Source organism: Phaseolus vulgaris, chromosome 9, assembly GCF_051622355.1.
Source record: "Phaseolus vulgaris cultivar YP4 chromosome 9, ASM5162235v1, whole genome shotgun sequence".
NCBI lineage: Eukaryota > Viridiplantae > Streptophyta > Magnoliopsida > Fabales > Fabaceae > Phaseolus > Phaseolus vulgaris.
In genome coordinates, this window is record NC_143506.1 from 12,742,303 (window position 1) to 12,769,776 (window position 27,474).

The following is a 27,474-nucleotide window of genomic DNA, read 5'->3' on the forward strand; positions in this document are numbered from 1 at the left end:
CTGAGAGAACAAAACTAATCATTAACACTGACTTGAGCATCGGAGTGCAATCGCAGATACTACTAGCACGACCGACGGAACACACGCGCAAGAGAGGAAGAACTTTAAAGAATTCAGAGACTACTAACACGACAACAAATTGTGTATCGAGTGGATAAACATTATTCACAGGTACACTTTTAATTTCTATATAAATTGTATAAATTTGACATTGTTATTTTTCATTATAAGCATGTGTCTGCACACTTTTTCATCCACACTTTATATTGTTTTCAACAGACATTCGTGTTTTAGGCAATTAACTGAATTTCATTTGTATGTATAATTCACTTTTATTCTTTCTAAATTGGTTACATGCACACGTATTCATCTCTTCAATTCAGCATTTCTTATTCTTAAATGGATTTCATTAGAGAATTTGTACGTGGAAGTAACTCTCAATGAGAATAGTTAATTACAGAAAAGAATGAGGATGAGGTCCATGCCATGAAAGACCTAAATGCAAGTTAAAAAAAAATGAGTGGAAGGTAATATGGTTTATTTTTATAGAAAATGATATAGTTTGTTTTAATAAAACCCCATAGTGGAAACAAATAAAAAATGTATAGTATATAATTGATTTGACTGAATAAATAAATACTGATAGTTTGTAATATAACGTCAAAATTCATCTTAGATGTATTTTTAAAATATAAATATTTTTTTAGTAAAATATTTTTTAAGAAAGTATTATTGATTTAAATATATCATTTATTAATTGTCTGGTAACTATTAAAAAGTATGCATGTAAATATTGTTATTAAGGGTACAGTAAAAGTTCCAAACACTTTCCAAAAACTAGGACTTTCTTTTTATTTTATACTCAATTTTTTCTCTGAAAATTATTTCAAATCACACAACCCAAATATATGCGATCCTTGCAAATCTACTTTTTGGGCTGTGGCATGGTTGTTGAGTATGGAACTACCTTTTGGACTGTTGTAACATGGGGTTTGAGTATGTTCTTGTGGTGCAAAAAATCCCTACGACTTCATTTGCTACGTTTGATCTAAGTTAGGAACATGTGCTTTTCATAGGTCTTTAAAGTGGATTTGGGTTACTAGTGAGACTGAGTAGGCTCAATTCTTTTTTTGTCGAAACTCAAAGCATAGATGACTAGAGTTTTGTTATTTCAAAAGACATTTTATAGTAGTGAATTATAATAGTAGTAAATAATTTCTAGATAACATAAATACAAGAAATTAGGAGGATAAACAAGATTATCTTGATTAATAAACAAGATTATCTAGAGAAATAGAGAAATAATGAGTATAGAAGACTTGGGACGTGTCCATCTTAAAATAATATAAATAAAAGATAATTTTTTAAGTAAATAATTCTCTTTTCTGAAAAACATCTTGTAAATAGCTTATAAAAAACATTGATTGAGTGTCGGAGTGTCTTTGCAAGTATTTGTCTCTCTAAAATTGAGACATTCAACTGGAAAAAAGAATAAGATAAAGATCACTAGAAATTGAGACATACTAAAAAAAGTGTTTTAGAGAGTGAAAGACACATTTTCGAGTGAATATGATAAGGTTACAAAGGCCTTGCAAGTACATTTTGGCGTACACTATTGACTATTACTAAACCACATGGTTGCAACAAAAAAAATAACAAACAATGAAAGACATACCCCTAAAAAAATGTAAGAGAATCACACTAATCACATCACCTTACTATTATAAATGAGAACGAAAAATGTGAAGAAAATATCTAACTAAAACGCATATTGAAGAGTAGTGACACGGTTCCCTTGAAATCCAAGTTAAATCGAGAAGAACTAGTTATTTATAGCCAACCAATCTTTCTTAAAACCCATGAGACTAATAACAACCTAAAATCAACTATTCACACGATTTTTGAGTCATCACGACAACAATCCTTCATTAATCTCCTGTTTGTTTTGGACGACAAAAACATATAGAGTAAAAAAAAGGCAAGTAAAGCTAAAAAAAAAAAAACACAATACTGAAAATTGCAAGAGAAAAAAAAAATCTCTCCTCAACTTTCCATTTTCACTTAGGAAAGAAAGTCTCATTTTTAATAAAATGTAACAACTACTGTTTTTTATTTTAAAATAATAAATATTTGTAATATATAATAAAAATTAGATTTATAATAAAATAAAAATATTTAAATAATTAATAAAATAAATTTAATATTTTGTTATTATATGTTTTATGTTAAATAAATAAAATAAAAATATTAAATTAATAAATAAAATAAAACTAATTAAATTTTGATGATTTATTTTAATATAGTTTTATTTTAAAATATTATTTTTTTATTTATTAAGGTTTTGTAATAATTTTTATTTTTATTTAAAATTTATTTTATCTTTAATTATATTTTTCTAAAATTATTAAATATATTATATGTTTTATTATATATGTTTATAATTATTATACTAAATATATGTTATATTTTTATATTATTATTTCATTTATATTTATATTATAATAAAATAATGATTAGTTATATAATATAATATAAATAATTTCTATTATTAAAATAAAAAATTAATAATATATAAAATAAATTAAACTAAAAAATATTAATGACAAAATTTATAAAATAATATAAATAAAAAAAATACAATTTTCTGTCATCAATTATAAACTTTATCTTCACTTTTTCACTGAACAATCTCAAATCACCTCAAATTTCCTTTTTCAAATTATCTTTCTAATCCAAACAAAAAATTAACCTCAAATTCCTTTTTCAAATTATCTTTCTAATCCAAACGAAAATTAAGATCATTGACCTTTTACCTAATGTAAACAAACTCGTCCTTAGAACGATATTTCGGAATAGGAATCTAGATAAACACGTAAAATATTTATGTAATCTATGCAGGGTGAGCTGGTTCATCCGTTTTTCCTCACACTCCTTAAACTTTTTTGACACACTTATATTAATTGTTTGAAGCCTAATTCGTCGTAGCATAGCTCATCACCTGACATTTATGCCACTTATCAGTAACTGAATCCTTGCATACCTTCACGCTTTTTTTTTCTGGCACTGACATCCCCAAATACTATTAATTATTTGCTATTATAATTGTTAAACTATGTTTTTGATAAAGCCTTTTCATTACTAAAATTTTTTTGCGGTGATTATTAACACACTTAAAACAAGCAGTAGCAAGACCCTTGAAAATTGCATTGTCGACTTGGTTGGTTGGAACTTGTGTGTGAACTTGGAAATTCTGGGAGACAAGTTTGAAAGTTGCATTGCATTATTTTGGTAACTCGTACAAATGCAGAAGCAGGACCCACTGCTGCTGCTGCTGCAGAAATTGACTACCACCACCGTCACCTATCCATTCCCATGCATTTATTTTAATCATCCATGCCAACCGTGAAATGGAACCTAGTCACTTCACACTTCTTTTCAACCTTTCTTTTCTTCAAAATTATTTCAACAAATCATGTTTTATGATATTTAACAAATCTTGGGTTAAGTCTCCTCCTTCAATAAAACTAATGAGATTCACAATCACCATACATGTTTGTAAATTTAGTATTTATTAAATTAAACTCATAAATATTTATCTTGGCTGATGAATCCAATCAACTTTTATTAATAAAAAATTTCAATAATTCTGATAATATATTATATTATATTATCAAAGAATGAACTTTAAATTTAATAAATTTCATAAATCTAATTCATAAAACGAGATTTTTATCATACTATTAAATATCTTTATTTTTAAAAATTATGAAATTATATATAATATAAACAATAAAGATAATGAAAAAAAACTAATTAAATTTACCCAAAAAATCTGCTAATAAAAAGTAAAGAGAAAAACACAAAAGATCATCAAGAAATGCATATATTTAATAAGTCAAATTTGTTGTACAAATAAAAAGAAATTAAGCAGACCACTTTATTTTACGAAAGAAGAAAAGAAATTTATATATTTAATGCACATTTAAGTTCTAAATATTTTATAATTGTGTATCTCCAAACAAACACTAATATCAAATTGTACAACATATGGAAGGTGTCTTAGCATTTAATATCATTAATGGTATCCTAAAATAAATTTGTCAAGATTTTCTTAAATAAGAAAAAGTCAGTTTGGTGAATTAAGGTTCTTTCCTTCTCCTGTGGTCCATCTCTAATTTGTTCATTTGTCCATATCTTTTTGTCTTTCTTATACAAAAGCTCATCTCTGAAATACTATTCAAGTCCTGTGCAAGCAGAGACAACACTTCTTATATAGACACAAAATCTGTTTGAATACAAACTAAAAGTATAGTTTTTTTAATAGAGAAACACTTCAAAAATCTTTTAATTTTGTTTCGAACCAGACTCATAATTGAGAGTGTGCTGCTACAGTAACTTGTAGACTTTGCTGATCGTGACTATTTAGCAATCATAAGAGTTTTTTTATTAATAAATAAAATCAGTTTAAATATATAAGTCATAAAACTAAAACATATCTCTTATTAATGGTGATCAAATGAATAACTAAAAATGTGTTATATGATTATCGGAATAAAATAAAATTATTTATATTCTTGGAACATAATTTCATCTTTTATCTTACTTTCAAAAAATAAACTAATTACAAGATAGGACATTTTTATTTATTTCCGATACCAATTTAAGTAAACCTTCTCCAAATAAAAGATATGTTCTACTAGTATAAAACTCAACATGAGATAATAAAATAACATAAAAAAAAGTAATAACAATTCCTTATTTCTGAAAACAAAATATCATTGTTTGATTCACTCATATGTACTATTAGTATATTACTAAAAATAGCTATTAATTAGTTTTTTATATAGTTTTTTTTATAAAAAATAAGATTACAGTGGCCATGTGGCCATATCTACATTTTGATGACAGCATGAGGAGAATTGCCAGAGAAAAGAAAAAGTGAGAGGAGATTTATACATATAAATATTGCAAAGAAAGATTCTAATACATTATACATGTAACTTTATCCTATCGTTTTCTGAATAGCAACAGAGTTTGGCTGATTAACCCGTCACAAAAATTCCGGGCATGGCCAGAAGACCCAACAGTTTTGTTGCGCAGATGCAACTGATTAAGGCAGTGTCTGTTTTCCGTTCGAGAAAACAACTAGACAATTATTTCCAGTTTTCTAGCGGTGAACTCCTTCATCACCGGGTGAATCGAAGTTCCCTCCCAAAGACGTGACCAGGGCAGAGAGACCACCTCTGCTTGCTCCGCCGCCGCCACCGATGCTAAGACCGAGAAGATCACGGGTCATTGGCTGGCCCACAAATGGGGTAGAAGGGCCCATCACCACATCTGTCACACTTCCACTTCCACAGGGAAGCCCAAGCCCAAGGTTATCCAGTACGGACTGATTCTCTTGTTTTACTCGCTGGTTCCATTGTGCGGTTGTGGTTGCATTGATGTTAAAACGCTGGTCTTTCCCCAAGGATGATGATGATGATGGTGTCTTTGCTAAGCCTAAGCCACGAAGAAGGGAACCACTGGATGCACCCATTTGAGCTGCTTTTTGGAGTAATGCAGTGGCAGACAGAGCAGGTTGAGGAGATGCTGTGAAGTGGGGAGAGTCATTATTGGAGAGATAGAGTGGTGAGGAGAGGGAGAGGGACGTGGGTTCTCTCAGGTTAGATATGGCCTTAGGGTTATCCGAGCGAGCCAAGTTTGACATGAGGTTGAAGAACGAGGAAGTTGATGGTGACGGTGATTGGGATTGTGAATGAGTTGTCGTTGTGGACGGTGCCAACACACTCGCAAAAACAGTGGTACAAACAGTGGAACCGGAAGGGGTGCTGCTTGTCACGAAGCACGTTGCGTTTGGAGACATTGGTGATAGCTTCCTTGGGTTTTCTGGACAAAAACAAAAGTAGCAAAATAGATAAACTAACAAAAAACAGAGTTAAAATATAAAAAGAAAAATAAGCTTTTTAGCTTTTAAATGATTATATACAATTATATTGCAAGAGGGTTAAAAAGCTTGAAATTGAACATGCATGGAGCAAAAAGTGAAACAATTATTGTAGAGGTCTCTCTTTTTATTCTCAGCTTCAACTTCAATTGAATATGCATGGAGCAAAAAGCTTTCACCCTTCCTACATAATTTTTTTTACTAAAGAATTTAAGCGTGGAACTTATGGCATGGCATATCTGAGTATCATGGGGGAGAGTACCCAGAGTAGCATTATTTTTTTATATAATTAAAGTCAATAATAATTGTTTTACTAATGAAATAAAATAAAATTTATAGGGATTTTTTTGAAATGAAATTGTTTGCATGGAATATTTTATCATTAATTATTAACCAATTTGAGAAGGAATATAATGAGCGTAGATCCCATCCCTATCTCCTGGGTAGATCCATACTACAGCCAGACTTGTAGATTTCTCCAACAAACAGAATAAAACAAAAAATGTCAAAAGTGTTTATATAAGCTTCATTATTATATGCATTTATCTTTAACTCTTTTCAATTAAAAATGGAGAGGGAAGTGTGAAAAGTTGAAGGAGTTTGAAGCTAAGAAAACTACGTACCGGAGCTCTGAATGGACAAAGTTGGAGAGACGACGGTGGCAGAGGGAGTGAGTGGAGGTGCAGGGGGCGAAGAAGGCACATCAGCGTTGCTAGTGCTAACATTTTGGGCTTTTGCGCTCTCTTGCGCTAATACATCACAAAATGCTCTGTGCGTGATGAAACTATCCCTCCTTCAACAACATAATACGCATTACTATTAGAGACATTACAATGGAAAAAATAAAAATAAAAATAAATAACAAAAGAGAAGTATTTTGATTTTGATACCTCGAGAACAAGGCGCCGCAGTCGCATCGGTACTCTCTGCTGCCGCAAGTTTTCATATGAGCTTTCCAGTCCGACTGTACAGCGTATTTCTTAGAGCAGCGTTCGCATTTCCACTTTTTCTCGCCGTGTTTTCTGCAGAAGTGCTTCTTGATGCCGGTCAGGTCGCCGAGCGCCCTGGCGGGGTTGTGGTGGACGCAGGAAGGCTCGGGGCACACGTACGCTTTCTTCCGCGGTTCCTTGCTCCCTCGCTGCCGCAGCTTCCACGGCAAGTTGTGACCGCGCCGGTGAAGCTGCAGATTCTGATCGCGCTGGAACCCTTTGTTACAGATCTCGCAAACGAAACGGTTCGTCGCCATCAGCGTCTTCGGTGACAAAGCAATCACTTCAGCATCTGGATCTGAAAAAAACAACAAATAAAAACACGCAAAATCCAAAACCAAGAATATTCACAAAGCCACTCAAACTGAATATATTTATCATATGTAAGACACAAATTATGGTTATATAAATTGGAAGTAAATAAATAAGTACAAATATACCTGGCATTCCAGGGAGGCTTCGTTTCCTTTTGGGAGGTGGCGGAGGTTGTGGTTGTGGTTGTGGTGCGATTTCCAAGCTGAAGAATGTGTGAATGGTGAAGGATTCTGAGGTTCCGTCATGGTTCTTTTCTTAACTATGGTGAACTGAACAACTCCTCTCCGAGTCTCTCTTTTAATTATATGTTGTACTTTGTGGAGTGAAACCGTGATTCAACGTTCTCGGCCGCGCTGCTTACGACGGTCCTTCTAGGCGGCGCGGTGGAGGAAGTTGAAGGAGAGGGGGAGAAATAATTTGAAAGGAAGATGATACGTCATATGTATTGAAAAATACTAACCAGGCTAAAGCGGCGCGAGCTAACCATGGTTAACCTGCGAGGGAGACAGAACTGCTCAGAAGGTTTCTATTGTAGAAAACAAAAACAAAATCTCTAGCCCCTGTCCCTTACTTTATTTAGTAATTAAGGAATTAATAATGTTCTAACTATAAATTACTTTAAAAAAACACATACAAAGCTAAAAAGTTTTTCGTGGTAAATAAAAAAAATGAGAATCCCACCGTCCACGTGTTACAATAACCGGTTCATGACCTTTGTCGATAGCAAAACCGTGGAGCGGTGCTTGTCGTGTACTCCAGTGGTAACCTGTAACAGAGAAAAATAATATTGTGTCTTCGAAAGAAAAAAACAAAAACAAAAACTCGGGTATAGTTAAAGCTACACAAATAATATTTATGGATAATTGTTTGTTTCATTATTTATATACATACAATCATTATTACTTGAATAGTTATTTCAACATGAAGTAAAGGTACTTGGTTTTAAGTTTATTTATTTATATATTTTGGTGATTTATTGAATTTGAGCATCATTGTAGCAGCTGAGCTTATGTGGTATAGACCAAAGTTGCTCATAGTAACAACTCACTCATTTGGTTTTCATAACACTATGATTGTTTTCAATTCCTATCCAATCTTATCATTACAATTCTGTCATAATTGGTTAATGACAAAAATTTTCAACACTTTCTCTCATTATAATTACATGCTACAAATTCTTCATTTATTTACAAACAATCTATATCTGTTAACTATAATATAGAAATCTTGAACAGGGTATTTATCTCTAAGATCATTGAAAAAAAAACAAGAAATACGATCAAATCTTAAACTTTTAATTTATAAATAAATTTTAAAATCTATTTTGTGTACTTCATATGTCAACAACATTGATAATGATAGAGGTGAAGGGCATTTTAGAGTATTCATTCTCAGATCATACTACTATTATAAATCTATTGACATTGCACTTCACATTTTTAGAATATTTAATAAATTTTTTACATAAATTAATGAGTCAAAAAAATATATTTTATAAAGATAATTTGGTGTGTAAAAAACATGTTCTAATTTTATTTTATTTAATTAAAAATTTAAATTTAAGATTATTATTTTTAAATATGATTAAATTCTTTATTTGAATAAAAAAAGTATTTTTGAAAAACTAAAATCTATATTTTCTAAACATATAACTTTTATAAATGTAAAATAGAAATATACTTAAAATAATTGTAATTAAAAATAGGACTCACTAGGTCACATAATTTATTTGAGATTTATCAATCTCCATAGACTTGTGAAAAAATTATGCAAAACCCTTAAAAAGACCAGATAACGAAAAGTAGTGAAATAAGAAAATAAAATTATGCATAGTCATGCAATTGCAAAGCATATCCAACCTGTCACAAAATTCAAATTGATTTAAGGATAGCTTCAAGATGAGGTGAGAGTTTCATTGCTTATAGTTTTTACTTATTTTTGTAATGTGAGATAAATGTAATTATCATTTAATGATTTTATAGTGTAAATTATTATTTTTATCAAGACTTATCTCTTCTCAATTTTCTTTTTTTACATTAAATTTCGCCTTGTATTGTATTGCAAATATTTGTATATTTTAAATAAAGTTATAATTTTTGGTAAAAAAAAAAATACCTACAACCTTTTATCTTTGAACAAATAAAACAAGATTATTATTATTATATGTAAACATATATGGTTTACGATGAAAACAGAGTTACACTAAATTTTAAGTTATTTTTTATATAATGTAATCAAAGTAGTTAATTATAATTACTTTCTATTTTGAAGAAGAGTTTTGAATCTTGAAATAATTTTTTTAAAACTTTTTTTCATAAGTTTGAACATAGTAACACTTTTCAGAGACTACTTTTATTTTAGAAAAGTACAAACAAATGTCTATTATCAGAGTCAATCAATTGAATACCTGAAAGTGATTAGAAAGAAGTATAGGTATCAAAGTTAAAAACAAAACTAATGAATCTTAAAGTTTAAAATAACATATGATAATTAATTAATTTAAATTTTTACATAAGAAAAGAGTATATTGTTGTAAGTTGTATGATTGGTATAAATAATTAAGAATAATTAAGATATATAGTAATGATGAGGAGAGGGGGCATTGGCAGTTCAAATCAATTGATGAAATGAAAAAAGGGTTGAATTGAAGAGAAAGAAGAGAAGAGCAGCCAAAAAGATCATCAAACTCAAAATCATTATATTTTTTCCTTTTGACATTATTATGCAAACTGCAAGCAAGCCAAGGGTCCCAAAACCCACCACACCTTACAGCTGTATCTCATCATCATCATATCATCCCATCAACTTTCTAGATAAGTACTTAAAAATATCAAATTATATAAGATGTATTTAGTATTTTATTATTAATTTTTTTATAGAATATAGTTTATCCATTCTCTCGTTATATAAACTAGTTCACCTCTTTTTTTCATCTATATAAAAGATATCTCTTTCTCAATTTAAACATTAATTTATTTGTAATAAAATATCAATAAATTATTATTGTTATTATTTTAAAATACATCTAAAATGTGATTTGTTTAACGTATTGATTTTTACCAAGAAAAAATATGAATGCATTAACAATTTTATACCATTTTGACATACACCACCAACTTAATATGTTAAACCTAAAGTTATATAATCTTAATCCATATTAAGGGTAACACATGTGTACATACATGTACATCCATCTTTTATTACAATAATATATACTTAAAAAGTTATTTATTATTATAATAACTATTTAAATAAAAATATACATAAAATAGTTATATTTTTATTAAATTTTATAATATATGTAATTTTTTATTATAATAACAATAGAATTAGTTATGTTTACAAGAATAAAAATGATAAAAGAGTATATTAAATAAGAAGTGGTTACATGACACAATCTCTATTAATTGTCTTTATAGAAGTGGACAAGAAAAAGAAAAACAATCTTTTGTATAAAGTATAGATTCCTTTTATTATATGTACAATTTTTTATTGTAAGTAAATAATAGAATTAAATGTTTATCTGGATAAAAAATGATAAAAGAGTACTTAAAAAAAGCAGTTATAGAATATAAACTCTATTAAGTTATAGAACATAATCTTTATTATCTTTATAAAGGTTGAAAGGGTAAACAAAAAACAATCGGTTTTATTCTATAAGAAAATAGAAAAGTTTATCTCATATTAGTTTTTTTCTCTTACTTCACTTTATAATTTTTAATAATAAAATATTATATTATTTTAATAAAAATTAATGTCAATAAAATTTTAAAATAAAATAATAATATATTTAATTGAGTAGTAAATATATAAATTGTGTCAACCTAATAAATTTTTTTAATAATATATATTATATTTCTTGATAAAAAATTAATATAAATAAAATAATAATATTTAATTGACCCTAGCAATGCTATGGATAAGAGGGACACCGTGTTAATGTATTTTTCAAATAATAAAAAAAATATTTTCAAAACAGGTACAATTTAATATTTTGTTATCAGATACTCCTCTATTGGTGTTTTTATATATAACAAAATGATATTCATGATTTTTTTTAAATTTTATAATAGATATTTAATCAAAATTATTCATTATTGAAAAAAAATACCCTCATCACTTAGATAAAATGAAAATTTTGAAAATAGTAATATAAAAAAGTTGATATAAGTTTTTCATTATCTTTAGCTCAACATAAAAGACGACAAAGACAATCAATTCATAGGCGTTTTTCACTGTCATGCTAGTACCACATGTTCTTAAGGATATAACTTCATAGAAAAGACATCATTTAAAGAAATCCTACATATAATAATTTTAATAATATGAAAATGTTGACAATAAGAACATAAAAAAAAACTTATCTAAATCCATCCTAGTCTCTAGCCCTTATAGCCTCCCTGCATAAAAGATCTAACTGGAAGGCAATCAATTTTATCCTCTTCAGTCCCACCTCCAAAAATACATGAACACAACCAACTTTAAAAGATACATTGGAAGAAACAAAAATAGACAAACTCTATACAGGTAAAGATTGCTAACATAACTGACCTTCAATATTAGTACTCTATTATTGATGAATATGAATTCTACGGACTATGTTCATCTAATAATAATTATATTAATAGCCATTTCTCTTGTTAGTTCAACTAGTTTACAGTAACAATTTAAAATGTCTATCAAGCATGTTAAAATAGGTAAGTCAAAATACATATACTATCTTCACACTGCAACATTAACCGTAGTAGATTATGATCCTATCTACTCTCAAAAGGCACATAAGGCACATATGAACAACAGATTTTCTCATCTAAGTTCGTTTCATATGTTTCATATGCACATTTGTATCTACTAGTTCAAATTGAACAGTACGTGTGTGTGATATTTTAAGGACCTCATTCGATCACTATGCCAATCGCATCTTATAAAGTTAGATATTTAAGATACTGAAGGTTGAACTTTCCAGCTATAAACAAATGAACCACTCAACCACTCGGTCAAGCAGCATCCATAACTACCCAATTCATGAACGGCAGGCATTAAATATTTGCCCTCTCATTGCATCAATTGGCATGTGCTCAAATGTGTAACGCTCAGGACCAAAGTACACTCCCGTCCTCTCCAGAAGTGCAATACTTTCATCCCTACCGTATCTTGAAGCATATAGTCTAAGGTACTCGATGTCCTAAATAACAGTCAAGGAAAACGGAATCTCAGATCAGAATGCAGAAGAGAAAAACACTTGCAGCTTTATTCCAGAACATGCCATGAATACAGATCTTCAGGCAAGAAACAGAGATGGGAAAACCAACTAAATAAGGAGGCTGTGACATTCCTTCAAAATACAACAATAACTTACAAAGTTACAAAGAAAAGATGATAAAAAGTTTTACCTGCAAGCCATTAAGTATGCGCTCGAGTCTAAGAGAAGCCACTGGCTGATGAGAAATTGAGAACACCTCACCAGGATAGTATAGGACTCCATCTCCAGGGGGGAGACCATGCCTGAATTTTATCTGCATCCAAAAAATTATTTTGATTGTCAAAAAATAGTCAAATTATCAATGCAGTATAACAAGTTCTAACAGCTCCATATTTTAGAAGATAGCATAAAAAGCTATTCAGTCACCTCTGCACTGGCTACAGTTGCCTTCTCATAGCAGTTGGCCCCCCAGTACAAAAATCCTGTGCCACCCTCTTTCCACACACGCCACATAACAGCACGGTGTTGGGTACCTCGCATTCCAAGATGCCAATTTGGATGAGGATCTGACGGTCCCATACAGACATAAGTCCACCACTCCTGTAGCAAAATCCACCACCATTTCTCCTTGTTTAGTTAGAATTATTACTAAAATAAGAATGAATTGATCAGAAAAAGAGAGATAGGAGGGAAACAGTACAAAAACAGAAATTGAAGTGGAATAAAAAAGGAGATATGTTGAGAATAAAAAGACAAGTGCACAACATAACAACCCAATCAAATATATACTAAAATCCGTAATCAAATTTTGTTTTTTATTGCCCTCATTCTTTCTTCTACCTCACCCGTTCGCCTATTTTCCACGCCTTACCACCTAGCCTGTTATTCTAATACCATCCTTGTCTATGTGATCAGATTTAAGTCCAGGTTAAAGGTTTATCTAAATTAATTAAACTTAGCAAATTTTATTTGTTTTTATAAATGATGACTAAAAAGGTAAAAACTAAGTATGTCAAAATTCTTTGATTCCATATACATATTAAGTACAAAAATTTAAATAACTACATGGGATCTACCAGTATTTTCTCTTTGGATAGCGTGAATAACTTTCAATATTTAAAATAATAATGTAGGTCGTTGTTAGTGTCCCTTTTGGATCCACTTACTTTATGGTTATTATATAACTTTGATTTCCTCATTGCCCTTGGGAATATATATATATATTTAGGAATAAGAGTTCGTTAAAAGAATATTCATATTTTTTCACTTGTTTCAAATTGTTGATATTTCCATTTTGTACATTTAATTATTTTAGAATTACCTTCCTAAGAAGCTAGTAACTTTCCTATGCATGATAAACTACTGGAGTCAAAGTATGGTTCCTAAGACTAGGTTTTGAAACGATATTTAGTATGTTTTCCTGTAATAAATAAACTTCAGTGACAATTCCCATTTTGTTAATTTATTTTAACGTTTTTCCGGTCACTACAGGTACCCAACATCTTTAATGATTATTTATACATCACAAATTCATAATTAACTTGAGAGAATACTAGATGTAATGATCACAGGTGAGAGTGAGAGGTATAGGGGCTATATCCTGTGATACATAACAAAGCACAATGACTCCCTTAAATAATGCAACCTGAGCCTTGGTCTTAACAATTAATACACTGAAATTTTAAGGAAATAGACTTGGAAGCAGGTCAAAGTCACAATAACAAGAATATAAGAATCTATCCTAAAACGTAAAGTTGATGCTAGCGCTGTTTCCAAAATCCAGATCATGGCAGACAACGAGGAAAAACATAAGGAACTTAGAGCTGAGCCTCATAGTACACAGGTAGACTCGGCCATTATTATGAAAAATATATACCAAATAAGAGTGCTTACTTGTGTTTACGAGATTTTGTTCTACTACCAGCATTGATGCGGTACACAGTAAGTATCAACCACCCCAGCAGATATTTAGTGCACAAACCAAATAACAACTTTGGAAAAACAATGAAATTATAATATTACCTCACCATTCTCTGGTTGTAATTCAGCAATAATATCCTTAACCAGATCTTCCCGATTGCCCAGAACCCATTCACTGCAAAAACATATTCAATTACTTAGCATGCCTAACGATAGAAGGCTTCTGTTTTTCTTTCTTCCCTATCTTATTTTCAACATGGCAAGAATGATTTCTTCCAAGGGCACAAAAAATGAGACCTGAGAAATAAACCCGTCAAGGTATCCAAAAAATAACACTATAGTTCAGTAACCTAACTGAAGTTTAACTCACAATGCATATAGAAATGAATTGATCCACATAACAAAGGCTTCCAAAATATGAAGGTGGTCAGCAGTCCCCAGAGGGCACAATAGCTCTCACCCAAACCACAAGACAACCAATTTTCACAACGAAGTCCTTCAACAAATATTAGCAATCTGTTTATTATGAAAGAACATTTTAATGTCATTAACTATCCATGAAGCACCAATAACTCAATTTGCTTCATGTATCTATATTTACCATTACTTTATGATACTTCATCGATATACACAGATGAAGTATCCAAACCAATAAAAAACACTAATACTTTTATTTGTTTCACATATCCAATTTTGATACTTTTGGATACTTTACCCATTTGTGTTGATGAAGTGTCCACACTTTTTAAGTGCATTTATATTCATTTAACAAGAAACATATCAGTGTGTGTAATACAGAAACAAAGAAATATAGTCTCTTCATAAACCAAAGATAAAAATCGTTCTCTTCATAAATCATTTTAAAAAAGTATAGACTGATAGTGTTATTCCTATATGTAACTAACAGAAAGTAATATGATGACATGATTTATAATTTTTATTTCAATATTGCCTAAGAAATGTGTTTTTAATTTTGATTTGCACTACTGCAGTTATACATTTATTATCTGCTTCTATGAACTTTTATCCAGGTATCTTGCACATATCTTATCCTGTTATTTTTAGGATAAACATGTTGCTGTATTCGGTATATATCATATCCAATATACATATAGTATCCGTGAATCATAGTTGACTATAAGATCCTGAAAATTGCTTCAATTGGAATTCCAAAAATTGCATCACCACAAACAGAGTCTCACTACATCAGTAAATTTCATGAGCATCTGGTCGCAACTTGAAATTATTCCAGAAAGTGAGGACAGAAAAATGTACTAAATATCAATACCAATTTTGGAAAACAAATGTAGAATGTGTCTAGAATGTCGTTCACTCATGTTCAATACCAATTCACTATATGAGAAGGATTATGCATCAGAAAGCAAAAATAGTGTAAATCAAACACAACTGCGATCAATGTAAACAGGAACAAGACCTAAAAAATGTAACTCCTTATGCCCTAAAGTAGGTAAAAAACCGAATAATGAAATCAACATAGGAAATCCAGAAAAAAATCATAAACACATGAAAACAGTACATCAAAGTATATGCCAATGCCAAGAGTACCTCTGAAATGAAAAGGATAACTTTCAATATTACTTTTGACATACCCTTGGTCAAAAATAAGCAAAGTTAAGCAAATAGTAAATAGCTCAAAGTTACACATTAAATAGTGTACTAAACTCTGGATAGGCAAAGGTCAGAATAGAGCAATACCTTGTACAATAAATTTGATTATGAGGACGCAAAAAACTTGGAACTTTAACAAAAGCCTCAAATGGAGTAGATGCAAGAGGTGCATCATTTGGTCCTACATAAAACAATAATCACACAATAAGATAATTACAACAGGAAAAAGAAAATTCAACTGTAGAAGTTAAAATGAACCAACTAGGCGGATTAACAGAGTCAAACAATATATGAATTAATTGTGAAGTATGTTTCACAGTCATCAGAAACATGCAGCAAAAACAATAATCAACAAAGCATATTTCTGATTGGAATCATATAAATAAACACATACAGATTGTGTCATTTATTTTCCCAGGTCACAGTCACAATACTTTTATCAGATACTGTCAAATACTATCTGAACAAAGTCAGAAATTGTCAACCAATATGATTTAGCAACAGGTAAAATATTAAGGAAAATGATAGGTTGACAACTCTTGGAGTTGTATACAACCTTTGATGTGATAGGTTTAGAAATAAATATATGTAATAAAGGGTAAATTTGTAATTAAATGATATAAAAAAGTATTAAAATAATAGTATTGGGAGTTGTAATGTGGTTGTATAAAAAATTGGGGTTGTCAAATATTAAACCCCAAGAATGTGCCTGTAAACACTTTATACCATTCTACCTAAAGTCTAACAAGATTAAATTCGCCCTAAATGAGAATATATGTTTTGTTTTTTAATTAAGTAATATATACGAACACCCACAGATTTACCCAGGCAAAACTATTTATAGATCCAATAACTGTAGAGAGCACCTGGATGATACTAACTCCAACTACACAATTAACTAATTCATGAAATAAATTATAATTACTGACAGAAATGCAGCCATGTAAAAATTTTGCTGTTATTATGAGAAGTGCATGCTGATAAAAAAAAAATTATGAGAAGTGCATTTTGTTAAATAAACCAAGCCTCATTGCCAAGATGAGAAACAATAAAAAAAAATACATCCTAAGGGAGAGAAATTATCATGTAATCCCCACATAAGACTGTAGAGATTAGCTTATGATAATTTAAGATATATAATACATACCACAATAGTAAGTAGTTAAAATACGAGCATCTGGAGCATACGCATGAATCTCACTAGCCATATTGCGAACGGAATCATATTGTTCCAAGTTCAGTGGCTGGAAAAATTATGAAAACAAAAACAGCTGATCAGGGTCATAGCATGCTGGACCTGGTACATAGCTATACTAACGAGGCAGTAAAAATATAAGGAAGCTATTAAAAAGAATTATTAGACAGAAAAGCATGAAAATAATTAACCAATAACTACAGAAAGAGTCACTTGCCTGTTTTTATTTTTCTTAAACAGCACTATCAAATCCAGAGATAGAATAAAGGTCTATCTAAACTAAGATGTCATCCTAGAGAAGAACATTTTATATTATTGCAAAACAATAGCACACATGTCTATACCTCATCCCACAAGTAAAAGTAAGCTTTTCTCCAGTGAGCCTTGGTTCTCAATATCTCAACTTGTTTCTGCAAGTAATCCTTCGCCGCATCATTACTGTGGCACATCAACAGATGGGTTGAATCTCATCAGTTTTCATTGCAAATATACCTGATAGAAGCAAACGGAAACAACTGACTGTATACCCGGAGATTACTTGTTTATATGGTACAGCATATGCTGCCAACCGTGGATCTGAAAAATATTCATCTGACTTTGGATGATCCGCTACAATGGCAAGAAGTGAGGAAGTTTCAGCAATCCCATATTAATTCTCTTTTTGGAATTGATTCTGTCAAACTTATTGCCGCATAAAAATACCTGGCCATGGAGATGTGTATGTCAAAACACGCATACCATCAGCCCATTTACAAAAATAAGGGCTGATTCTATATTGAAGAAGCCATTTGAAATGTTGATCCAATGCCTCATACCACTCAGCTGTCCCTTGTTGAACACCAAATCGATCCTCAATTACAGTATCAGATATCTGGTGTAATAAAGGTAAAAAACAAGTTTGCAACAGATAAACTTTTCTAATTCCTAATTTCACAAAGATATAGGTCCAAAGTGCAACAGTGAATGAAATATAAGTGCCAGTTACGTTCTCTACAAACTGTTAAGAAATATAAGTTTATTATATTAAATGGGGAAATATCTTGGTAAATAATCCTCATTATTAGTTATTAAATTTTTTCTCTGTTACTACATCATTTCCTCATTATAAATAAGAATGTGCATGTGTGTGTACATGACCCCAAACATTACAAAAAGGTAAATATAATCATCTGGATTTAAATCTTTGGCCTTTTATGGGTAGAGGATACACCAAATACAGCAGGGAGCGAGGGAGTTTCAGGAAGTACAAATTCCCAAACAGTCAGATTTAACTTCACCCGTAGGGAGAGATTTGAAATGGCATCCTCATCCATTATGTCTACTGGTCCATTATCTGAAATGAATTCAGAAAATGATGGGGACACGAGAATCCTTCTTAAAGATGTAGTTGCAGATTTCACCCTTTCAACCTAAACACAATATGCTTAGATAAAAAAAAAACCATAATGGCATCAAGGTCAACAAGAGTATCAAAATGAGGAACAGTGATAAAAAAAACCCACCACTTCTTCTAATGGTTTCCCATCGATAGGCTCGATAACATCAAGACATCCCTTTAGGTCCCTATACAATTGATGTTTCTCAACCTTGCTTAAACTTTGAGCAGGAGATCTGTGCAGTGGGTAAAGTTGACAAAGTTGATAAACAGAAATTACAAAATTATGTGTAACACAAAATCAGAAGTGAAGGAAAAGAAAAGGGCTCACTCTGCATCTGCTTTTATGGCAGTAATGACAATCTCTCCTTCATATTGTCCTGGAGGTTGAGAACTAGGAACATCAATAGATATCCAAAGAGCAGTAGTCTCCCTAAAGAAGCAAAAGAATGCCAAAAACAGTGAAAACTGAAAAAGCAGTCAACCATCCAGCAACTTTTGCACACAGCACTAGAACTCAAGAGAACATAAATCAGACAAGTACCCAGGAAACAGGTTTATTTGACTGACTGGAAGCTCAACAGGAACAAGAGCATCTGGTACACCTAAAATGGGCACCACCCGTCGCAACAGTAGTGACTGCCCAACAATCAGTCTGCCAAAACTGATGTCAGCATAAAATGGAAGTAAATCATGTATTTGTTCCATACAATATGAAAAACTCCAACCTGTCTCCAGATGTGGAGCATAGGTCATTGCACTGAATCTGCACAGTCCCTGCAGCAATAGAACCAGCCCATGAAACCTTTGGTCGGATAGCTATTTGCACACTCTCCCTCTCATTTCTAGCCGCCAGTAGATTTATCTGACATTAAGCAAAAACTCTAATGTCAAGCAAAATAGCAAATGTTTCAGGATTTATAAAATTTCTTAATTCCAATATGATTCTACAACTTTTTTATACATAAAACTCCAACCACAAATCAAGGGTAAAGAACTTTTGGTTCTAAAAGTGAACTCTTGTGTCTGATTGTCAAAATTATAATCATAACCGCAAGTTCTTAGAATTTAAAACTGCCGTGCCAAACTCAGTGCATTAATTATCAATATAATACAAACCATTTTGAGGCATGCATCATATGCTGTCAGTCAAGCATGTAATTGGGAAGAGTCAATTTGCAAGTGGATAACACCCTTGACAAAATGTGAAATAATAACTATAACTATAATGCAGTTACTATTCATAAACGGCAAACAAGAGGTCATGCTAACCAGAAACATGTAGTTGTGTATACACGAATTATTAAAATAAAACACTAAGACTTTTACTGGAAGATGAATAGGAATATTTGCCACCACAATGAGATACAACAAAAATACTAACAGGCTCCAGATGTCTGGCCATATCTTGAGGTCCAACATTTGCTGTGTTTGGCATGCACCATACATGCACTAGGTCCCTAGTCGGAATTTCTGTTGGGTCAACTGGTCCCTTGACATTCAAGCCAAGTGTGCCACCATCATTCCACCCATAAGCGGTACCACCTCCTGCAACACCTTCAACTGGTGGCACAACCACATCTTGAGAATTCCCTGCTAGATGCATTAACCAGTCAAATTGCAACACCTCAGCACAGGTTCACTAAAGATCAATGTACTCCACAAATTTTTTGTTTTCAAAAACAGAACAGTCCCATAATCCACTGGATCCATTCCTAAAAAGGTCAAAATAATACAAAATATCAAATATACCTATTTTTTAGACTCTTTATATAACTATTTCATTGAACCAGTTGAAGTGCAGGAACTAGCCAATTGATAAAAGATACATTATGAAACTCATTAAATGCGTGTATCCAAAGGGTATAGACGTGAGTCAAACTGCAGCCTTTGATTCAAGATATACAATAGATGGCTAGCGTTAGGTGATCAAAGTTCAAAACAAGCTATAAGATTTTGTTTTTTTTGCATAGTTTCACTCACTCACAATCCATATCAAAGTAAGTAGAGAAGTAAACCAAAAAAGGGGGAAACAGAAACAAAAACAATAAAAGCAAGGTTGCACATAAACAAACCTCTCAGAATTCACACACACAGCTCCTCACTTACATCACACAAATTCGGTTCAAGTTATTTTTTTAACAAAGTAATTTCAAACATAGCTACACGGCTAGATTTCGAATAGGATTAGCGGATCATGTAGATTCTCCATAAACAAGCCCTCTCAAACCTCATCTTACACAGCTACCGACTTAACAACCGGGCATAGATCGATTAGGTCTCTAAAGCCCTAACAAAATAAGAAACAAAATCCATTACGAAAGCAAAAACAAGCCGCGGGAATTGTAAGCACAGCACACAGAAACGTCGAATCCGTGTGATTACGCCCCAAATTGAAGCGTGGGAAACGAGAACTCGCAACAGGTGAAACAACGAGGTTTTGTGGTTAGATTCGAACTGAAAACATGAAAGGGATTCCCAAAACGAAGTAACTGAATTGAGAGTGAAAGAGAATAAAAGAGCTATGTACGTAAGCAAGAGAAAGGAGAGTGAGAACGAACCGGAGTTGTCCATGACGGATCAGTGGAGACTGTTCCGATGCAACGGTGAGTGGAGAAGAGAGAAATGATCGCGTTTTGTTTGAGGGTAGCCAATGTCTTTCTCTTTGTAGGAAATTCAGATATCGGAAGCGAAACAATGTTTATAGCGAGCAGTAACAACTTCAGGTTAACTTCACATTTTTGTTTATTAATGGAAAAAATCTCCATTTCACTTACTTCATATTTTCACTTTGTTCTATCTTTTTTTTTTCCTTTTTTCATTACATCTATTATCACATTTATTATTCTTTCATCTATTAATAGTATAATATTATTTTAAAAACTAAATTGTTAATTTAGTCTTACTCTTTAGTTCAACCTTCCCACGTCCATTTCGTTTCATTTCAACCTCCAGCCAGATGTTGGTTTGGGAATTTGCGCTTAGGCAACGACGGTGCACCGTCTTCACGGCATTTCAAATAATAAAACAATATTGGGCTTCTTAAACTATCCATCAATTTGATTAATACTTTCTTGTTCCCGATAAATAATTGAACAAATTATAACTTCACTACATCCATAAACTAATTTAATGAAAACAAAGATAATTTATGACCTGATAACAACTTTTATGTTAATGCTAAAAGGAAGAAATCCTGAATACTTTGGGAAAATTACTACTTTTTTCACTTGTGGTACATTTGGCACGTTAGAAATTGAAAATTGTTTCTTTATCTAGTATACATTTGAAAAGATAACACAAAATACTCCTGGAACCTACAAGTTAAATTTATTTTAATCTATCTGGTGTTATCTCCATTATTTATCATCTGGAACAAATATTTAAATTAAATAAAATATTAAACATTATTGATACTACTTCAAACTTCTAAGTTAACAAATAAATTGAAACAGAATTTCTTTTTAGACAAATATAAAAGCAAAAAAGAATTTTACAGAACGAAAAAAAGGTTACTTAACTATTATTTCACGTATGAGGAATTTATCTTTTTTCAATTATTTCAGAAATTGAAATAAATTATATGATAATTGATAAAGGTTTAAAGGTTTAAGCATACGAATATGACCAATATTTCCATCGAAGTCTCGCCTACGCCTTGGTTGGCTTCTTCACTAACTTGAATGCATCAAATATTGATGCATTTGGTTGAACTTTGGAATTCTGCAAGCTATGCTCTGTATGATGTGAAGACTTCCTTAGTATATCCAAAAGCGATACATTTGACTCTTGAGATGCAGAATTCGAGGTAGCATTTTTGTTCTGTGTATTTCTTTGGAACTTGGTGGAAGCCGGTTTTGGTGGTTGACTCTCCCTTGGAATCTGTTAAGTTCGTCAGGAAAGTAACACGCCTTACAGATTAGCAAATTGTCCAATAAGCAACCACAACAATGTCAAGCAAATAATTAAGAGTTGTGTGCTTATTATTATCATCAGCATGAAACTCCAACCATAATTACCAATGTTATGCTAATGATAATTGCTAAACGCATGCAAAAAAAATTGTTACGGAATATTATTTTTAATATAACTTATAAGTAGAGCGTTGAGACACCTCAAAAATATTTGGAAGAGTATTTGATGAGCATTATTTAAAAATATCATAAAATCCATCAGAAATTATTATATTATGAAAAAAATCAAACTCTAATAAACATCTCTAAAAAATCTCAAAATAAAAATTCATAAACTAAAAGAAACTTATGCATCAATTAATGTATAAAAGATGTCAATAATTTCTACAAAATTTTACAATAAACTTTGACACAAACTAAATTTATTACTTTTTTCTTAAAAGATAATTATGGAAATGTTCATAAAAACACTCTTATATTATTTAGTCAAATTTTAGTAATATAAAAATGATTTTACACGCGTTTTACTGTATAAGTATATCAAAATCAATCTGTGAAGTCTGAAGTAATGGCAACAATTTTCAAAAACCACAGAAAGGTTTAACATTTTGGTTTCAGCTAGTTACCGCATCTGAAGAATCCTCTGGCATCAAATATGAACTTCTGCTGTCGCTGTCATCTCGCCCAAATACAAATGATCGGACCTTGCATGATCCCTGCTTTCGAGAATTGGGGATAAAACGATCTGAAGCCCGACCGACAAAAGATGACTGCAATATTTAAAATATATAAAAAAAAAACTAAGAATTGGCACCTAATATATAGCTGAGGATAATGAAAACGCACTTTTATCATCCAAGTATATCGTTGAAAATGTTCAAAGAAGTATCTAAACATATAGAGCATGCTTGGTAAAGGGACGTTTAATAAGTAAATAGTTTCATAATTCTACATTTAACAGTCTAAGCTAACCAACCTTTGATGATATTTGTATGTTCTGTCCACTGGTCGGCATATCAAAGATGGCTGCAGCATAAATTAATGGCAGAAACCATTATTAGTATTCTCACGACCTAGAAGCATTATTGATATACATTGCATGTGGTGAAAGTGGAATTTGTAAATCTTACAAGTAGTTCTTCCTTTTCTCTTGGTATCGGGCACATTTAATTTCTTTATGAGACTGAAAACACCCTTGCTACTTTCGTCCTCACCTGGTGAAAAGAAAGTAGCTTTCTTTTCCTGCTAGTACATTACAAAATTGGATCAATTCCTATTTGATTACATGAGAATATCAGAACACACATGCAAATGAAATAAATTTAAGTTAAAACAGTGATAACTTTAGCACAGTTATAAAAGAGATATGCAGTACACGTTCATTACGGTTGCTTAGAAGTGAGAACTCACAGTTTTATAATAGAGGCATTGTCTAGCTAGTTTCTCCTCAGTTTCTTCATCGTCAGATGATACATATTTATCATCTTTATCTGAAAACATTTGTGGGATCATCTGCTTCATCTTTTTCAAAATGGCCTTCAAGGATTCTGCTGGAGCAACGTATTCATCAGCTTCATCATCTTCATCACCGCCATCACTTTCAATTTCTATGCTTTCTTCATCTTCTTCAATTGATTGTATTTCTTTCAATTTTAAACCACAATTAAGTTTCTGGAGTAGATTATCCACTCCAACTGTATCTTGTTGCTGAAGCCACTGTTGGTGGAGTTGGTCACGCTTTTCTTTATCATTTGGCTTTTCATCATATTGAGTTGCAATCATGTCATTAAGTTCCTCAATATCATCATCATTGTCTTCTTCACCTTCATTATCTTGGAAACGCTGTAGATCATGATCACTGTCATCTTCCTCTTCTGCTTCTTCATCAACAAAAGCCCTAACAGGGTCACCATTTGGTAGTAAAGTAAAGTCAACTGGCACATGTACATGTGGATCTACGTTCTCCTTGTCATTTTCCTCCTCATCAGAAGAGCTGGAAAAAAGAAGTTGCCAATTTTTTTTCTTTTATTTTAGAACAAAGTGAAGTAAAAGTAACCAACCACTATCCAGATCTTTAACTTCGCAAAATTTAAAGGTCGTGTTTTGCCAAAGAAAAGGATCCACAAATCATCATTACATATCAATTAGCAGCTTTTAGTCATAACAAGAGTTTGCAGACATAAAACAACACCATATTGTTATTTGACTTATCTCTATATGTGTTTTCAAGGTTTTAATTTTAACAGAAAGTAAGAGCCACATAGTTAAGTAAATATTAAATAACAATGCTAGTTTCATAGTAGTATGGTATTGGCAACATTATAGGTGGCAAAAATAGGCAATGGAGTTTTGAAAAATCAATGTGATGAAATTTCTGCGTTAGCAAATCTTTTGAAAAAGCACGAAAAATTAAAGACTTACACATCATCGTCGGGAGAAGCAGAATCAAGTTTCAAGTTCATTGAAAGCATTGATGGGACAAAAACTTCTTCCGAAGGATTGTTAGACTTCTCATTTACAGCCTCTCCTTTAGTGTCACTTCTTTCAGAATCAAAGAAGAGTTCCTGGAAATTGCAGACAAGAAAGCAATTGGTGACAAAATCGACATTTAACGGCAAGGATTTTAGCAAACAGACTGATGGAAAACCTGTGTATCACCAATAGGAGCTCGAAATGCATGTTCAGACTCCGAACCCATAGCCTGAAATTCAATAGAGACGTGATTTATAAATTTTTCAAATATATACACTTAGTTAAAAACTTAAATAAAGACGTGGTATAGCATATACAAAATGCCACACTCCCAAAGACGTGACCAAGATTAACACATTACATTGTCCGCAATTGTGAGCAGAAGAAAATACCTAATGGCCTTTCATAATCAAAATGAAAGATTATTTCCCAGTAAAGTGCATAAATTGACTCACCGTGGGAGAAGGAATGCTGCCAGAGCAAAAATTATCTTTAGCATCGCTAGATTCAACATTTAACGTCCCAGAATCACTCTTTGTGGCTGCAGGGCATGTGGCTGGCATTTCTTCCAGATCATCCTTTTCAACATTATCAGATATCCCCTCATCCATCAGGATATCGTCATCATCTTCAAAAGAAGTACTAGATCTACAAACCAGGTAACAATGAGTGTGTTTTCCAAGGTTAGAATTGCGTGCTAAGAAAAAATTTTATGCATATCCACCTACTTCTTTAAAATCTCCAATTTCCTCTGCCGAATCTTATCCAATATCGAAGAAATTGGCTTTTGAACAAGAGGAGCAGGTTTAAAAGCCGCATCTCTAGTTTCTATTAAAATCACAGTGAACTATTAGAGTTGGTAGAAACTCGAATCAGCACTAGATCGAAAAATTGATTACAGCTTACAATCAATCCGTACCTCGAAGAAGCCTTTGAGAATCGGCTCGAAGATTATTCATAGTTTCTCGCCTTTCCTGTTAGATCATAAAATCCACAAATTAGCAATTCCAAAACCAAACGCATCAATATTCAAATAAAATTTAACAGCATAGGAATATGTAGTTGTCCACCTTCTCGGCCTTCCTCTTATTGGTGGCAGATTCTTTAGGCTTCTTTTCACTTCCATCACTGCCGACAATTCTCTTCTTCTTTTTATTCTCCGGTAAGTCATTTAAACTACGACGTTTCCTCTCTACTTCGTCGGTATTGAAAACCGTGAACTCATCGCCGGTCTTCAGATCCCTAACTTCTTGACTCTCACCATCAATTACAGAATCGAAATCGAGAACCCTCTTCGCGCCCAAATCACCATCGTTGACGGTTACGGCTCTTTGAAAGTCAGGCTGAGAGCCTGAACTTGGGCTATGTTCCTGAGTCTCATGTTCCGATCCCAATTTTCCGTTTGATACGGTTAAGTGTTCTTCGCGTTTTCTGGATTCATAAAAAACAGCGGGCGAGGGAGGAAGATGAGAAGGTTCGGGAACCCTTGCAGCTTTCCTCAAACGCTTCAGCTTTCGTTCGTGGACCGGAGATGAAGGCAATAGCTCAAGGTCGTGGTCGCTCTCCATGGATGATTCTGAACTGAGTTTCAGGGTTTGATGAATCAAGATCTTTGATTTGGTGAAACCAGTGCCGCTAGACCTGCAAATAAAAAGGGCTCGTTGCATCATTATACCCTAATGAAATGGCGGCAAATACTTTCGAAATTGGGAAAAGGCGCCAAAGGAAATCACCCTTTGTAACTTTCTTTTTCTTTTTTAACTCTTTCCTTACATAAATATAAACTAATATCTAGTTGTTAAAAAAATTATTATATTTATTTTCATAAATAATTATAAATTGATAAAATAAAATACAAATATTAACTATCTATACCATTATTTAAATATATATATATATTAATATATAAAGAGGGTATATTATTTGATAATTTTTTTATGTTATCTTTTAATTGGGCAAATCTATCATCAATAAATATAAAAAATAGTTTGTTTATTTATTTATTTATTTAATAACATGAATAATTGAATAACTTCTTTTTATTTCAAAATAATTAAATTACTCTCTTTTTAAAAATTATGGCTATATAATTTTTTAATACAACTTTTAAAAATTAAATAGATACATATTTTTAAATTGTATTCTTTTTATTTTTTAATTGTTAATTCATAAAAATATAATAAAAAAATTATGTAATTGTATATATTTTAATAAAACTATGAATACAATATGGAAGTAATTCATTAAATTTTAAATAAAATGTTACAGAAAATATTAAAAAAATTATATATTAAATTAATTAAAAAAATTATAGTAAATTATTTACACTACAAATAAATAGTTATAGAGATTAGTTCTCTTCGTTAATAATTGTAAAAGTTGTAGATAAATAATTCTAAATTGTTCCCTCAGGAGAAAACAAAAAACTTTTTTGTCTGTTTCTAAAATAAAATTATCGAAAACATTAAAAATTATAATTATTGAATATCTTATTAAAAAATTACAATAAAATGAA

General features: G+C 31.5%; 3 protein-coding genes across 8 annotated transcripts; all 3 read right to left on the reverse strand.

The window, feature by feature from the left end:
* Positions 1-4,927: 4,927 nt before the first annotated feature.
* Positions 4,928-7,643, reverse strand: LOC137821474 (zinc finger protein GAI-ASSOCIATED FACTOR 1). Its single transcript, XM_090295917.1, is given in 5 exon segments — positions 4,928-5,889; positions 6,571-6,740; positions 6,838-7,234; positions 7,377-7,451; positions 7,454-7,643. Coding segments are annotated over 5 exon segments (1,407 nt in total). The 5' UTR covers positions 7,497-7,643; the 3' UTR covers positions 4,928-5,167.
* Positions 7,644-11,852: 4,209 nt separating this feature from the next.
* LOC137820113 (alpha-1,6-mannosyl-glycoprotein 2-beta-N-acetylglucosaminyltransferase) lies at positions 11,853-21,582 on the reverse strand. Of its 4 annotated transcripts, none has more exons than XR_016515368.1 (16): positions 21,135-21,323; positions 19,958-20,288; positions 19,302-19,438; positions 19,118-19,228; positions 18,905-19,006; positions 18,701-18,809; positions 18,407-18,607; positions 17,901-18,069; positions 17,737-17,807; positions 17,543-17,636; positions 17,151-17,247; positions 16,091-16,184; positions 14,477-14,549; positions 12,881-13,054; positions 12,645-12,767; positions 11,853-12,436 (listed from the first exon to the last, which is right to left on the reverse strand). XR_016515368.1 is itself a non-coding variant. In XM_068623940.2 (16 exons), exons 1-16 carry the CDS (start codon positions 21,145-21,147, stop codon positions 12,275-12,277), a joined length of 1,950 nt encoding a protein of 649 aa, XP_068480041.1. In that variant the 5' UTR covers positions 21,148-21,582; the 3' UTR covers positions 11,853-12,274. The 4 variants fall into 4 exon arrangements, 3 of the variants coding, with proteins under 3 accessions (XP_068480041.1, XP_068480042.1, XP_090150935.1); XM_068623940.2 differs by having other exon boundaries at positions 17,726-17,807; positions 19,958-20,166; positions 21,135-21,582; XM_068623941.2 differs by having other exon boundaries at positions 17,726-17,807.
* Positions 19,959-26,639, reverse strand: LOC137820112 (DNA ligase-like protein). 3 transcript variants are annotated; one of them, XM_068623938.2, is made up of 12 exons: positions 26,030-26,639; positions 25,879-25,933; positions 25,688-25,787; positions 25,415-25,607; positions 25,135-25,188; positions 24,909-25,051; positions 23,898-24,480; positions 23,618-23,729; positions 23,464-23,513; positions 23,114-23,257; positions 22,202-22,455; positions 19,959-20,166 (listed from the first exon to the last, which is right to left on the reverse strand). In XM_068623938.2, the coding sequence occupies exons 1-11, from the start codon at positions 26,627-26,629 to the stop codon at positions 22,225-22,227; spliced, it is 2,265 nt and encodes a 754-aa protein (XP_068480039.2). In that variant the 5' UTR covers positions 26,630-26,639; the 3' UTR covers positions 19,959-20,166; positions 22,202-22,224. The 3 variants fall into 3 exon arrangements, with proteins under 3 accessions (XP_068480039.2, XP_068480037.2, XP_090150934.1); XM_068623936.2 differs by having other exon boundaries at positions 23,618-23,732; positions 26,030-26,618; XM_090294808.1 differs by lacking the exon at positions 25,688-25,787 and having other exon boundaries at positions 26,030-26,602.
* Between the last annotated feature and the right edge of the window lie 835 nt (positions 26,640-27,474).

Coding starts and splice junctions, on each gene's coding strand:
- LOC137820112 (XM_068623938.2), bottom strand. CDS start 26,629: ATGATGCAACGAGCCCTTTTTATTTGCAGGTCTAGCGGCACTGGTTTC. Junction 25,189..25,414: donor GCAGCATTCCTTCTCCCACG/GTGAGTCAATTT, acceptor ATTGAATTTCAG/GCTATGGGTTCGGAGTCTGA. Junction 25,052..25,134: donor CTCCTATTGGTGATACACAG/GTTTTCCATCAG, acceptor TGCAATTTCCAG/GAACTCTTCTTTGATTCTGA.
- LOC137820113 (XM_068623940.2), bottom strand. Junction 19,007..19,117: donor CAAATAAACCTGTTTCCTGG/GTACTTGTCTGA, acceptor TTGCTTCTTTAG/GGAGACTACTGCTCTTTGGA. Junction 14,550..16,090: donor AATCAAATTTATTGTACAAG/GTATTGCTCTAT, acceptor ATGTTTTTGCAG/TGAATGGGTTCTGGGCAATC.